At 51.7% G+C, this 14,768-nt stretch overlaps 1 protein-coding gene and 1 long non-coding RNA gene across 2 annotated transcripts in view; one reads left to right on the top strand and one right to left on the bottom strand.

Annotated features, from left to right (window-relative positions):
• Positions 1–3,967: 3,967 nt before the first annotated feature.
• PDX1 (pancreatic and duodenal homeobox 1) lies at positions 3,968–10,510 on the bottom strand. Its single transcript, XM_059144221.1, has 2 exons — positions 9,957–10,510; positions 3,968–5,529 (listed from the first exon to the last, which is right to left on the bottom strand). The coding sequence occupies exons 1-2, from the start codon at positions 10,354–10,356 to the stop codon at positions 5,078–5,080; spliced, it is 852 nt and encodes a 283-aa protein (XP_059000204.1). The 5' UTR covers positions 10,357–10,510; the 3' UTR covers positions 3,968–5,077.
• The window catches only part of LOC131813759 (uncharacterized), a 125,026-nt gene continuing 117,966 nt past the window's right edge, over positions 7,709–14,768 (top strand). Inside the window, exon 1 of the long non-coding RNA XR_009346953.1 lies at positions 7,709–9,350. This is a non-coding gene — a long non-coding RNA (uncharacterized LOC131813759). The remainder of the gene's footprint in view (positions 9,351–14,768) is intronic.

A 14,768-nucleotide genomic window follows, 5' to 3' on the forward strand; every position in this document is an offset into this window, starting at 1 on the left:
TAAGACTGTTACCGGAGGGGGCAGTTTTCTTTTCTTTTTTAAAGATTTTATTTATTTATTTGACAGAGATCACAAGTAGGCAGAAAGGCAGGCAGAGAGAGTAAGAGAAGCAGGCTCCCTGCTGAACAGAGAGCCTGATGTGAGGCTCGATTCCAGGACCCTGAGATCATGACCTGAGCCAAAGGCAGAGGCTTTAACCCACTGAGCCACCCAGGTGCCCCCTGAGTGGACAGTTTTCAATAGCAGCGATGTCATCAGACACTTGGGAGATAGCTGTGCTGGGCAGGAAAAAAATGAGTATATAGGAGGGTGTCTCTGGTCCTCAGATACACATTGACCAGTGTCACCATTGAAACCCACTTAAGATGCACCCTAAACGTAGTCTCACAAACATACATAGGCATAAACCAAACAGGCAAAGATAAGGAGACTCACTCTAAGACACACACCACACCTACATAGACCCAAAGATCTAGGGAGAAAGAAAAGAGGAGAGAGAGAATGAGGGAATGGATATATAAGAAAGGGTAGATTTCATCAACTTGAAAGGGCAGTGCAATGCTTCAATTTCATTGGAACTTACATGCATTCAACTGAATTCGTTGAAGAGGAGATCTCGGGAGGGTGACAGCGCCAGACCAAGGTGGCCAAAATTAATTTGAGAAAACAAAACAGCCCTTGTGGTTCAAAAGGAGAAATCTGGGAATCCCGAGTGAATTCCTATTTATCCAGGTAAGTTCACAGATCGTCAATTCAATCTCCATGACCGCAGAGACCATCAGGAGAAGTGATCCGATTTTTTAAAACTGTGAGCGTTTCCAGAGCGAGCTCTTGTAGGACTTCCAGAGGTGCGCAGCACAGAGTAAGAGCCCAATAAATGTTGCTGGATGCATCCGGGCACCAGTCCCGGATTGAAAGGTCCAAGCGAGTTACCGGTATTAAATCTGCGAAGAACTATAGGCAGATCCTGAAAATCCCAACTATCAGGCATTATTATTGCACGGTATGAATTTAGCTTTTAAAGTGAGAACTCCTTCATGTAACTGTTAGCAAACTGATAGGAAGAACCATATTTCAGAAGAAAAAGAGATTTTTGTTTGCTGTGCCCTATACCTGGCACCGTGTGATCATGGCGCTATTCACAAGAAGTCCGGTAGCTCAGGCTCCCGCCTGCACAGCGGGGTGCGTTCCTGTGTTCTCCACCCCGGCTCCCACTCTCTCGGTGGCTTGGAGTGTGCGTGGTGAGGAGCTTTGTGCCGAATTTTCCGAATCCCCGACCGGCACTTCAGGCGAGAGCTGGGGGACCATGCCGCAGTAGGCGCGCGCGCGGGGAGCGCTCCTCTCGGCTCCACCAGCGCCCAGCGGCGCTCCACCCACGCTGGGTCGTAGATTCCCGAGGTGCGGGGCATGGCAGGGCTTGTGGCTCGCCCTTGGATGATCATCCAGGTTGGACCGGAGTGGAGGCGCAGGCGGACGCTCGTGGGATTGCTTGTCTGCGCGGAGAACAGAGGCCCCGCGGTCCTGTGGTCTTGTCGCCCGACCCGCGCGACTTGCGCGAGGAAACTGCGTGCGGAGTTCCCGTAGCTCATCTTCTCCGCCGAGAACAATTTTCCCGAGAGCTTTCGAAGGCTACCGGTGTCTGTTCCTTCCCGGAGAGAAGCATGCCCAGCCGCAAGAGCAGAGGAAGGCTGACCGCGCTACAGGAGAGTCAGGTACCAGGGTCATCTGAGGAGTTCTGGGACCTGGAGATCCCTTGATTGGCAGAAAGAGGCCTTTCTAAAGGCCCCGCTGGCTGTTTTGTTTTGTTTATAGGCTCCTGGGAGATCTCAACTTTACCGGCCCCCTCTCTCCGGAGACTAGGCTCTGTGCGTGGGTTTGGGCTTGGGGCTCCAAGTGCCCCCGCCACTCTGGCCCACGGTTCGTCTGCATTTGGCCGACGGTGGCCACGCAGAGTTGGAGATTCGCCGTGAGCCCTACGTAGGTCGCCCTGTGGGGCCTGACCTACCCCAGAGAGGCCAAAAGAGTTGGTGACAAAGTCTTCCGCCCCGTCTCCGCTGCTCCGGTGAAGTACCCAGTGGCTCTCTCGACCCGGGAGCTCATCCTTCGTTCTTCCTCTTTTTCAGGCTCATCTGGCCGGCTGGGCTGGGCTGCGCTCTGTGCTGTCTCCTTGGGCCTCCGTGGAAGGCTGGCCTTTACTGGCAATATCAGCTCACCTCGCCAGGCTCCGTAATAAACACTTCAAAGACATCATCCCAAATTATCCCATTCTGAGCCCGTATTATGGAAGAGGAAACGGATCAGTAAGTGATTAGCTCAAGAATACCCTAAATTTCCTGAATTGCAAGCCGTGGGCGCAGGGACTTGAAAGTTGGAGCCCTTCTCGGTGGGAGGCTCCGCTCTGGCAGCAGGTCTCGGAGTCGCAGCTAAGCCGCGGAACTGCGCTCTCGGCGGAGCTTAGAGATCCGGAACCCGGTACTGAGCAGCTGGAGACCACACGCCCGACCCGGAGTCAGCACCTGCGCGGACACCTACGCCCTCGGCCCCCCAACCCCGCCCCAGGGGGCTCACACTTCTCTTTGGGTTGGCGAACTCTTCAGTCCGCGCGGAGAGGCCACCGCACAGCCGGGGCAGGGCGCGAGATTGGGATGCGAGCCTCAGAGAGGGAGGCTGGTTTGTTCTGGAGCCCTGGCACCGTCCTTGGCCTCCGAAGAAGAGTCTCCGTGCCTCCACCAATTGGGTGGCTGCGCTTCCGCCAGCCCTCCCCACCGAGCATCAGCTTCCCTGTGTAAAAGGAGGACAGTTTCACTAACCTAGGGAAGGTTGCTGTGGGAAATCACAAGAGTTTATTTATGAGGAAGTAAAAAAACTGGGAAGTGTTAAGGCTCACTTGTATGAACAAATCACATTAACAGCGACCGCGTGGGGATTTGTCAAAGGAGAGGGGCTTTAGAGCTGGCAGGAGACCCAGCGGAATCTCTGCAGCAGCCACTCCTGGCTTGGTTCCGAAAGGAATGATGGTCCTAAAACAATGTGGAAGGATGACTATTTCTAGATAGGGAATTAAACACTTTACAAGCAGGGCACCTGGGAGGCTCAGTCACTAAGCGTCTGCCTTTGGCTCAGGTCAGGATCCCAGGGTCCCTGCTTTTCCCTCTCCCACTCCCTCTGCTTGTGTTCCCTGTCTTGCTGTGTCTCTCGGTCAAATAAATAAACAAAACCTTAAAAAAAGAAACAAACCAAGACTTTACATGGGTTCTTCGGTTTCAATCTCACAACTCTGTGATGTAGTATTTACTTCCACTTTGCAGATAGGGAAATTGAGGCACAGGAATTTGAATAATTTTTATCAAGGTCAAACACCAGTTGGTGTTTGAGGGATACAGGTGTGAAGGCAGATTTGCTTGACCCCAGAGCCCAGTGGTAAAGCTGCAGGGCAAGGTTGTCGTCTCCCCAGTGAGGTTATCTCATTGATGAGAAAGTCCCCCTTTCTGGTTGATGGGGCTTCCTTTACTTGGGTGGGGCATTAGGACTCAGTTTCTTTTTTTCAAAAAACAAAAACAGCAAAACAAAAGCAAAACCAACGACAAAACAAGAACAAGCCCTGCCATCTCTTTGCAAAGACAGTAACAGTGACCGCTGGGAGTAAGGCAATGGCCCGCAAGGGTGGGAGCACTCAAGTGGTGCCTTTCCGTGCACAGCAGAGGGAGGAGCAGGGGGCCCCAGAGATCAGAAGCCAACTAAGTCGGGACATCTTCCCTCCTAATACAAAATACTGCTGGCCTCGGGCCTCCGGGGTGGAGACTCTTCCGAAGCAAATTGCCCCCTCTTCCCTGGTTAGTACCAAGCAAATAAATGCTGCTTTAATTAAAAAAAAATAAAAAGAAAAAGAAAAAGAAGAAGAAGAAAGAAAGAAAGAAATGGAATCATTGCATGGCAAGAAAATCTGATACAAAGCGAGGGAAATCAGTTTGCATTTCTTTTCCATGTCATCCACATTTATTAATTGTTTTCCACAAACACCAGCTGAACACAAGGCCCGGACCCTGAAACAAACAGAGGTGGAAACTACAGACTTAGTTACAACTTTAAATAAAAATAACCAGCTTTCAAACTCTCCAACCACATACATGTTCACCATTTCTAAAGGTGTAGGAATCATACCGTTTCTGTGAGTAGTTCCCAAGGTGGGTCAGGCCATGCTGCTTGCCTTTCATACAGCCTGTCCTGTCCTGAGACTAGCAACTAAATCCACATCTTAAAAAGAAAGCTCCAAATAGCTTCAGTTTAGTGATGGCTGCGTGTGTGTGGGGGTATCTTTCCCCCCCAAATCCCTTGCTCTAGACTCATCTCCTAAGTGCCCTCTGGATTTACAGGGACTCTGACAAGGTCTTTATATTCCAGCTCTGCTGTTGCCCCAGCCACCCTCGCAAGATGTTCTCTTCTTTGGAGGAAAGAGATGCAGACAGAAGGAGGTGAGCTGGTGAAGTATGAGGCTACGCTAAAAAGGAAAAGGAAGACAAAGGGAGGAGGAAGTGGAGGAGGAATTACTCTATTTCATGGCCATCAATTTCACTAGGTCTTTGAAACCTTAGAAGTTTCCTTTCAATTATTTCTAAGCTTTAAGGCGAAGTCTGAGTAAAATTGGCTCTGTTTCAGGACAGATTAAGGCCCTCCATCTAGCTCGCCTACAGTGTGTTGGGGAGCATTCCAGCTTGTAGTTTCTGTGGTCTTTTGAAGAGCTGGCTTCTCTAAAGAGGTCCATGGTTATGGAGTGCTAGGACATGCACAGCAGCAGCAGATGTCGCCAGTCCAACAATATCACCGGAAGAGGCCCCAGATATTACAGAAAACCTTTCTTCTCCTTCCAGAAGGTCTGCCAGTGTCTCCCCAAGGCGCCCCAATTGGCACAGGCGCCTGAGAACTCGAGTTCTCCCCTTCCTTGCGGGTTGGCCAAGGCAGTTCCTGGCTCCTTGAACAGCCAGGGGGCCAGGGCTGGTTGTCCACACCCAGGGTCCGACCACTGCTCCCCCTCTTTCCCAGTGGTTGAAGCCGCCTGGCCAGGAGGAGCCCCCATCTCTCATCGGGGTTCCTGAGGTCGCAGGGGTGCGACACTGGAGGGCTGTGGTGATGTGCTAAGGCAAGGCGGCAGGCGTCCTTCTCGGGTGGGGGTGGCGGCGGGGACAGCGGGCGGCACAGCACCACCCGGGGGCAGCGACGGCGGCAGCGCCAGCAGCTCCTCACCGGAGGTCACTGCACAGTCCTGCTCCGGGTCAGCATCCGTGCCACCCCCAGCCACTGGCCCGCAGCTGCGCTTCTTGTCCTCCTCCTTTTTCCATTTCATGCGGCGGTTTTGGAACCAGATCTTGATGTGTCTCTCGGTCAAGTTCAGCATGACGGCCAGCTCCACCCTGCGGGGCCTCGAGATGTATTTATTGAATAGGAACTCCTTCTCCAGCTCCAGCAGCTGTGCACGCGTGTAGGCAGTACGTGTCCGTTTGTTTTCTTCTGGCTCTGCAACATAGGCTCCGCCTGTGGGCAACAGGGCACGTGAGTGTGCTCCCTGGACCCCTGGCCCCTCCTGCCCCAACCCCAAAGCCCAACACTTCAGCCCCAATTCTGGGACCCCTGGTGCTCCCAGGTACTCCTACCACCCAGGGCAACCTCCTATCCCAGAGCTCAGCCTGGGCTCCTGCAGCCCTTCTCTAGTAAAGGTTGCCTATTTTTTCTTTCCTTTCCTTTCTATTTTGTTTTTTTTCTCTTTTCTTAAGATTTTATTTATTTATTTGACAGGGGGAGAGCACAAGCAGGGGGAGCATAAGAGGGAGAGGGAGCAGGTTCCCCACCAAGCAGGGAGCCCAACTAAGGGCTCCATTTGAGGACCTTGGGATCATGACCTGAGCTGAAGGCAGACATTTAACCATCTGAGCCACCCAGGGGCCCAAGGTCGCCTTTTCTTGGAGGTCAAAGCTGTGAGTGCCCTCAGGCTCTCTGTGAGCAAGTCCTGAGCTCTGTCAACCAGTGACTTTTCAGTGGGTTCTCCTGGCCAGTGTTTGGGTTGATGGTGATTTAAATGCACACACAATAGATATCTAAACCTACTGGATTGTACAAAGGCAACAAATGCATTTAATGTAAGAATTTTAAAACCACAGTTTTCTAATGATGACCCACAGTAAGAATATACTTCAGATCACTACCTAGTTCACACACTGACCTAGAACTGACACAAAAAAAATTCAGGACATACGCAACTGATAAATTATTGAACACTAAAAAAAATTTCTGGACATAAAACCAACCTTTACTACATATGATACTATCTAATAGTAAATTATTGTTTACTATTATTAATATATATATAAATAGTCCATAGTAATATATATAGTACATAGTATATAGCAAATATATACAAATATATTAATAGTAAACTACTGTTTACAGTAGTTTACTATTAGTAAACAGTATTACTATTTACTAATAGTAAACAGTAGTTTACTATTAATATTTAGATATTTGCTATATACTATGTACTATATATTCACTATTTACTATTAATATATCTTAATAATAGTAAATAATAGTTTACTATTAATATATTTTTAATAGGGGCTCCTGGGTGGCTCAGTGGGTTAAAGCCTCTGCCTTCGGCTCAGGTTATGATCCCAGGGTCCTGGGATCCAGCCCCGCATAAGGGTCTCTTCTCAGCAGAGAGCCTGCTTCCCTTCCTCTCTCTCTGCCTGCCTCTCTGCCTACTTCTGATCTCTGTCAAATAAATAAATAAAATATTTAAAAAATATATTTTAATATGTTATTAATATATATTTATACATTAAAATTTATGTATTTAGTACAAACTATTATTTACTATTAATAGATGTATTAATAGTAAATAGTAAATATATATAGGAAATACTAAATATATAAAAATATTTTTATAAACTATTTTTACTATTTTGTTTTCTAAAAAAGATCTTGGCCCATGTAACTGATTTCATGATCAACTTATAAGTGCAACCCTCATTGTGAAAAACCTTGAGCTAATAAGAACGTTGAGCTTATGACATATATTGTCACATCTAACTATGTGTTATCTCTCTCTATATATTGTCATAATCATCCCCGACTCAAGAGCTCATAAATTCTCTATAATTCTCTATAATTGTTTTCATCTCCGCTGGATCTCTGCCCTGGAGAAGAACGAAAACGATTCCGCGCCCTGAGGAATAACCGTCAGCCCTGAAGTCTGCGTCCTGAGCTCCAAACGCTGAAAAGGCGAGTGGGGAGTCTCAGGGGTCGGGTTCCCACTGGCAACCGAGAGCTCTATGGAGGACAGGACAGTGATAGTCAAAGGCTCAGGCATTCCAGCTCCAAACCCGGGTGGCAAGGAAGAAACCACTGGCCCGGTAAATTACCCAAATTACCGCTGCACACCTGCTGTTTGCCGCTGTGCTCCAGACCTTGAGCTTTTTTGCTTTTTCTGCTTGGTACCGACTGCACCCTGCGGTTGAGTTAAGTTCCAATATTCTAAGAAGATGCCTAAGTCTGCTTGTCTTAGGACAGAGTCTGGGATATTTCTCTTGTGACTGTTAGGAAGATTTAGGGAATTGAAAAGCTAGTACAGGTGTGTTTGGGTGGGAGGGTTTCCCTCCCAGGCCAAAAGGAGGTTCCCAGAACCCAAGGCTGAGGCTTGGGTCAGAGTCAGCATAGGAGTCCTGAGGAGCATCTCCAGAGGCTTACACTTCTAAGATTTTCTGGGCACCGGAGAGAAGCAAGGGAGCCTTATAGGAAAGTTAAAAAGGCCCTCCGAGATTCTTAAATTCAATCCACAATCTCTAGGGGCTCTGGCCCTCTTCTGCTGGGGTCATGGAGGTGCTGTGAGCCACTGGGACGGGGTCCACTACCTCAGGAGACCTCTGCTCAGGACAAGTTGGCAGGGGATGGAGGCTGTTGGTGGTGGTATGGAGAAGATGTCAAGAGTTCCCACGTCTGCGCCCTTCCGTAAGGCGCAGGTTGAGGCTGGTTTAGGAACAAGCCCGCTAGCGAGGCTTATGCGGTTCATTTTTTAGGTCGACGTTTTCAAAAGTTCCTATACTTTTGTTGTTAGTATTCATATCTTTACTACAAATGGAAGCCCTTTGATCACGTTACTCTCCTCAGGGGTTTGAGACCCCACTAGGAGTGGGCAGGCACGTTCATGACGCTTGAAGGTCTGCTTGTTCCAGAGTTTTCCGGGAGGACCTCTAGGCCGCAGGAGCACCCTACAGGCAGCGTCCAGGAAAGGGGGTTGGCGCATTCCCTCTGGGCTGCACTTGTAGCAGGTCAGAGGGTTCCAGCAAAGGCCTCTCCCTTGACTCTGCAACCTAAGGTCAGCTTTTCGAGGTTCCCCCTATCCCGGGGCAAGGCCGCCAATTTTCCATCGGATTTTACAGTCTGGCTCCGTAGGTGTGCCCGAGCCCAAGCTCCACCAGAGCAGGGTAGGGTGGGGAAGTTATCCGGCTTCAGAATGTTTCAGGTGGGGCCTCCCTAGGAGGGCCTGGAATGCCGGAAATGCGCGTCCCCAGCCCCCACCCTGGGTGGAAGGACCTGGTCCTCCCGCCTCCCAAGAATCCCGCATTTCCCAAGACTCCCCAGCCTCCGGCGGCCGTCGCGCGCGCGCGGCGTAAGTACGCAGAGGCGCCGGGCGCGTCTGGCGCCCCTCTCCCGCTGGGCTGCGCCCTACGTGGAGACGACTGCCGCCGAATTTGGCCCGGTCCAGACTCCAGACCCGGGCCCGCCCGCTCCTCACACCCGGCCTTTGCGAGAAAGTGAACTAGGGGGAGAGGCGAGCCCCGGGGACCCTGGGCGAGCTCGGACCCCACAAGGCTCGCCGGGCTGTACCGGGCGGTGCAGAGACGGGACTCTGGGGTGGGGGGGCGCGCCCCCTCCTGAGCCTCTTTCTCCTACCCCCGACTACTGGAAGGAAGAGAAAAGTCAGCTATGCGCCATGTAGGTGTGACCACAAGTGGCCGCGGCACGGAAGCGATAACATTGTGTAGCGGTCAGAACCCACGGCCAGCTCGCGGCGGGGAAGGGGCCTGGGGGTCGCTCCCCGCCTCAGCCTCCGGGCTCTCGGGACGACCTTCGGTGACACGCCAGCGCCTAGGGCCACGGAGATCCAGGGCTCACGCCTCTTCGAACCGGCTGTGCAAGGAGGGCATCTCCTTCCTCAAACTTACTTGCTGGGAAGCAGCGGGGGCGCGGCGGGGGAGACCCCTTGGAACGTTTCCGTGTGTTCAGAAGTGAACTAGCAGCGCAGACGCCTCTCACAGCGGCTCGTCTCCCAGGCTAAGCAGCCAGGTCTCGGTTTTGCGGTGAGTAAGCCCCCACACCCGCCCCCACACCCGCCCCCGCCCCTCCGGCTTCCCAACCCCCGGCTGCCGAACGCCTTTGCAAACTTGGCTGCAGTTTGTCTTCCCTGCCTTTCTGCATCCGCGGGGTGCCTCCGAGTCTGCCTGCACTCCTGTAATGAAGCCACCCAGGGCCAGAGGGGGCCCGGGACTCTAAAAGCGCGCCCAGGCCCGGGTTGGAAGCATCCCAGAGCCCTGCTCGGCTTCTCTGACGCTCATTCCGCGGAGTCCTGGCCATTCCCCCAGGGGAGGAGGATCCAGAGGGTCTGAGGCCGGGAGCTCTGCCAGGCTTTAGCTTTCTGCGGGTGCGCAGCTGTTGAAGTTCAGTGTACAGGGAAAGAAGGGTTTAAGTTCCCGGGGGGAGAGCTAAGTGGAAAGGACGCTCCAAATGAGACCAGAAAGGCACTTCTGTAGGATGGCCCAGTTGGCTCCCTATGTAGTTTAGTCTGATCCAGGGTGCTCCATAGGGGCTGGGAACACGAACGGGTGGAGGGTCCTGGGGAGGTTTGGAGGTAGGGGCAGCCCGTTGGAGAGCGGGTATGGACAAAGGGGGTGGTGAGCCAGGCTTACCTGCCCACTGGCCTTTCCACGCGTGAGCCTTGGTGGACTTCATCCACGGGAAAGGCAGCTGGACGCGGCTGGGCTCCTCCAGGGCCCCCGGCTCAGCTCCATCCGGGAAGGGCCCGGCAGGCTGGTGGGGGAGCGTGAGCTGAGCTGGGAGGTGGTGGAGGTGCGCCACTGCGGAGTCGTCGGCGAGGGGAGGCACCTCGTATGGGGAGATGTCGGGGGGGCTGCCCTGCTCCAGAGCGCCCAGGGTCCCCGGGAACGGGGGCGGCGGCGGCGGGGGCTGGCGGCCCATGTACAGGCACGCAGGGGGACTGGCGCTGAACTCTGGCGCGGGGCCCCGCTGGAACGCGCATGGGTCCTTGTAAAGCTGCGTAGCTGCGTAGTACTGCTCCTCGCTGTTCATGGCTGCCTCCGGGTCTTGGACTCCAGCAGTAGGGAGCTGGAGCCGGGGAGTTGAAGCTGCGCAGCTCTCCCACTCTCGGCGCCACCCTTGCTCGCTTTGACAGCTCCGCTCTGCTCGGCGAGGGAACCCGCCACCGGCGGGGACTGTCGGGCCGGCCGCCGCGCCATAGGCTCCGCTGTGCCCCACGTGGCTGAGCCTGGGGCCATTATTGGCCTGGCCGACTGCCTTAAGAAGCAAGGCCCAGGTACCCAAGAGCACCTGCATTTGTTTCAATTTTCTGTCTCAGCTGAGTTTACCGCACGCACCTGTATGCGCAGCTGCAGGGCTGCGTAAAGTGGAACACCCATGAAAATATGAAGATTTACATTCAGTTATAGAAATGTATTCTCATCATACTTAGATCTATTTTCCTTTTTCGATAATGTACATAATATATTAGTTTATTAATATAATTTATAAATATGCTTATGCCGAGGTTGTGTATTTATATTTCTCTTTAACTGTTAGGGAATACGGTCAAAAAAGTTTACAGACCCGACCTCTATAGGTCCGAAGCAGCTGGTTTTGTTTCATTTATGAAATTTGTACACAATCACAGTGATGTCAGTGAGGTAACTACATAAAGATTCAGGATGTTGCATTTTTAAAAAATCTGTGGCTGTGCTCGGGGGGGGGGGGCTTCTGGAGTGTAAACTGTAATTTCAGAATCGTTCACAGTGGCCTTTTAATTTTTTTTTGATCTGAAGGACATTTTAATTTTGATTATGGGAAATTGGGGTTCATTTGGCCAACTCCGTGCAGTTTCCTAATGTGGCGGCTGTGGTGCGGGGAGAAGTAGCGTCACCTCTTGTGGCTGGGAGGAGGGGACGGGTTTGCATGGGGTTTCCAGATCCGTAATGGCTTTCCAGTGATCCTGATACCCAGCAGGGATCTGTCAGCCGGAGAACCCCTATGCCAGCGTCGTACTGAATTAAGGCAGGTCCGAGAGAGGAGGGAAATATTTAGAAAAGAATTAAAAACGCTGCGTTTTCCTGACAGCGTCAATCTGGGGTTTCCACTGGTTCAGTAACTTCTGGGTGTTCTGGGGCCCTCATTTAAATAGGACGATTAAATAGGACCAGACGATTCGGACAGACTATCTCTGGGTCGCAGTGGCACCCAAGCCCTGGCCTGGGCATGACCAACACAGCCGACCCGTTTGCCCAGGGTGTTCTGAGTAGCCTTGGACCAGGTCCTGCCAAAAAGGACCACATTCCTCAAACCAACATGGAGGGTTTTAGGAAAACTGGACACATTTGCAGAAAAGCCTTGGCAAGAGGGATGTGAACCACCAGGAATCGTTAAGGGGAAATCACCGCAATCTGGCTTTGCCAAACCATAGACTACATCTAGCCCTTCACGAGGAAGATTTTCATATATTTTTTCCTTGTGGAAATATGGGTTTTAAATGCATACGGTTTGAGGGCTCTACTCTGAAATACTCCTTTTTATTAAAAAACAAAAGCCAGTTGGGAATTTGGACTTCTCTGCAGATTCCTCGCCTTGTGCGACGCAGGTGCGGTCTCAGCATTTGCGATTCTAAGAGTGCTAAGCACCCAGTGGCCCGCGCCTGGGCGGCGACGCGCGCAGTCCCGGCCGTTTTGGTGCCCGCGCTTGCGACTGAGGGAAGCCGGTTAGGTGTGGGGAGTTCTGGCAATTTCTTCAGGGAAAAGGGCCACCTGCGGCCCTAGGGGCCGGGGAGAAAAAGGCGGTGGGACGCGCGCACTTAATCTCTGAGCGTCCGCGTCAATGAATCCATTGTTGGCGGCGGCCGTGGAGGACCAGACGCTATCGCCGGGCCGCGAGTGACCGCATCGATCAGCAGGCAGGGCCGGAGGGGGGTTGCCCGGCCGCAGCATGTTGACCCTCGGAGATAATCTGCCAAGTCGCCGCGGGTTGACTTGGCGACGCGGTTATGAGCGGGCGGCGAGCTCCGCTTGGGACAAAGATCGGCCTCCTTCCTCCCCCGTACTCTTCTCTTCTTCCCCTCCCCCTCGGCAACTCCGGACTCAGTCCGCAGACTGCCCCCCTCCTCCCTCGCTCCCCGCCTCCCCGCCACCCCCGACGCACAGTGTTTATTTTGCACTTCTCGTCTAATTGCACATTTCTGTAAATTGGTCTCCATTTCGATGCTTCATTTGCTCTCATTTAATATTTTTGCTCGGCCTTGCAGAAAGAAAAGAGGCGCTCAGCAGAAAGCAAATCCGCCTACCGCGCTCTCTGGTAAAACAAAACAAAACAAAACCAAAAAAACCCGGAGCCCGGGGCTGAACAAAAACGGGGGCGGGGGAGGGGCGGGGGTGCAGAAGGTGTTCCGTGGAGGTGCGTTCTCGCTTTCACAAATAGCGTTGTCTGCTGCTCACTACCTAAGCAAGTGACCCAGGAAACGAGTCAAACAGCCATTGATTATGGTGGGACAAAGCCAGCAGGGTTTTTGGATTGGCTAATTATAACGTATAGCCATAGAAAACGCACCCCGCACAGCCTTCCATTGAGCAAGAGCGTGTATTGTGTTTCTGCTGTGGATATAGCTCGTGGTATCATAAAATCGCCAAATCCATTACAGGTGAAATGCGTTTCCGCTCCGAATCCCCGCTGACGCCTGCGCCCCTCTCGCCTCCCACAGGCCCAGGAGCGATACTGAGCCATTAGGCGAGCGCCTTCCCGAGCCATTTAACAGCAGCTCTTATGGATAAATAAACAAAAAAGGCTGTAAACCAATTATAGTGTGGACAGTGAAAAAGTCGTTTATTAGCAGGACGTCCTGATAGCCCTCGCAGATACTGGAGGTCCTTGCTTGCCCTCTTCCCTCTTTCCCTGCTGGAGACACAGTCTGCGCCCCCGGAGAACACAGGTTACCTTGTTCTTGGTGGGTAGCTGAGTCTTCCAAGCATGCCAAGGGCTGAATTACTTGGTGGTAAGAATTTTTAAGCCACTGTATTCCACCCCAAGGGGGGAAAATAATAGATGAACCTCACTTAACTCCAAAGATATGTTTATAGTGACTTTGTGTGGAATTTAATGTATTAGACTATATTTGTTTTTATAATTAACTTTGTGTTAAAAATAAAAGTTACACTATATCCTGAGTGGGAACGCTAAAGCAAACAATGTGCTGTATGGAATGAGAATACTCTTCCGTAGTTAACTTTGAATTTTTGTACACGAGTCTTTTTTTTTTTTTTTTTTTAAGATTTTACTTATTTATTTGACAGAAATCACAGGTAGGCAAAGGGGGGGCAGTTGGGAAGCAGGCTCCCCACTGAGCAGAGAGCCTGACTCAGGGCTCAATCCCAAGACTCTGAGATCATGACCTGTGCCAAAGGCAGAGGCTTAACCCACTGAGCCACCGGGCACCCTGAGCCTTTCTTTCAATGGGCACTTATGCTGTTTTTTATTCCCCCAGGGTTAATCCTTCTTCCCTCCTTTGCCTCCAGGATTTCCTTAGTCTGGTACCTAGGTCTAAGAGGGCCAAGGGTAACGTTCAGAAAAAAACTCCAGGAGTGCCTGGGTGGCTCATGGGTTAAAGACTCTATCATGACTCTGGTCATGATCCCAGGGTTCTGGGATGGAGCCCTGTGCCTGGCTCTCTGGTTATCAGGGAGCCTGCTTCCTTCCCTGTCTCTCTACCTACTTGTGATCTTGCCGTACTGCTCAGTGCTTTCTCACAGGAGTAGGGCTGGCAGACACCAGCTCTTTCCACCCGTTTTTGTTTACTCCTGAGGCCCTTAGTTTAGTTTACAGCTAAAAGGAAAAGTGTGAAAGGAAGCTGGCATTCCAAAGTGTCTAAGGCCCCCTGCTTGCTCTTCTGGCATCCCCATGTCTGCCCTCGCAGTTCCCATCCCTTTGGCTGGCTTTTCAAGGTTCCCATCTCTGCCCTATCATCCAAATGTGCATTTTCCCCAAAACCCGCAGTCCTGGCCATTCTTTTCTCTTCTTCATCCTGGATACCAGCTTCTTGCTTCCACTGAAATTCCTCCCACTCCCTCTTTTTCCCCCCTCTACTCCCCCCCCCATCACTGACTGTTTCCTATGACTAACCCTTTGTTCTCCTGGGAAACTCTCCTTACTTCCAGGAACCCAAAGGATGCTTGACTCACCTTTCCTGGCCATTCCAGCTGCCTTCCTGAACCATCCCGCATTTCACATGGTTTATTAGTTGTCAGGCCAAATATTTTCAGTAATATTTACTTTAATCAGTAAATGCTGCTGTATGGCCCTGTATATGTGCATGTCTGCAATCTCTTGGAGTGACAGAAACTCAGTAGAAGAAATGTGTTCTGGCTTTGGTGTAACACGGGAAGCTCTTAGGAGCTGCATACACCCATCTTCCAAATCTAACCCTGCCCCGCACAAGCTGTGTGTCCCTGGCA

This window comes from Mustela lutreola, chromosome 13 (assembly GCF_030435805.1).
Source record: "Mustela lutreola isolate mMusLut2 chromosome 13, mMusLut2.pri, whole genome shotgun sequence".
NCBI lineage: Eukaryota > Metazoa > Chordata > Mammalia > Carnivora > Mustelidae > Mustela > Mustela lutreola.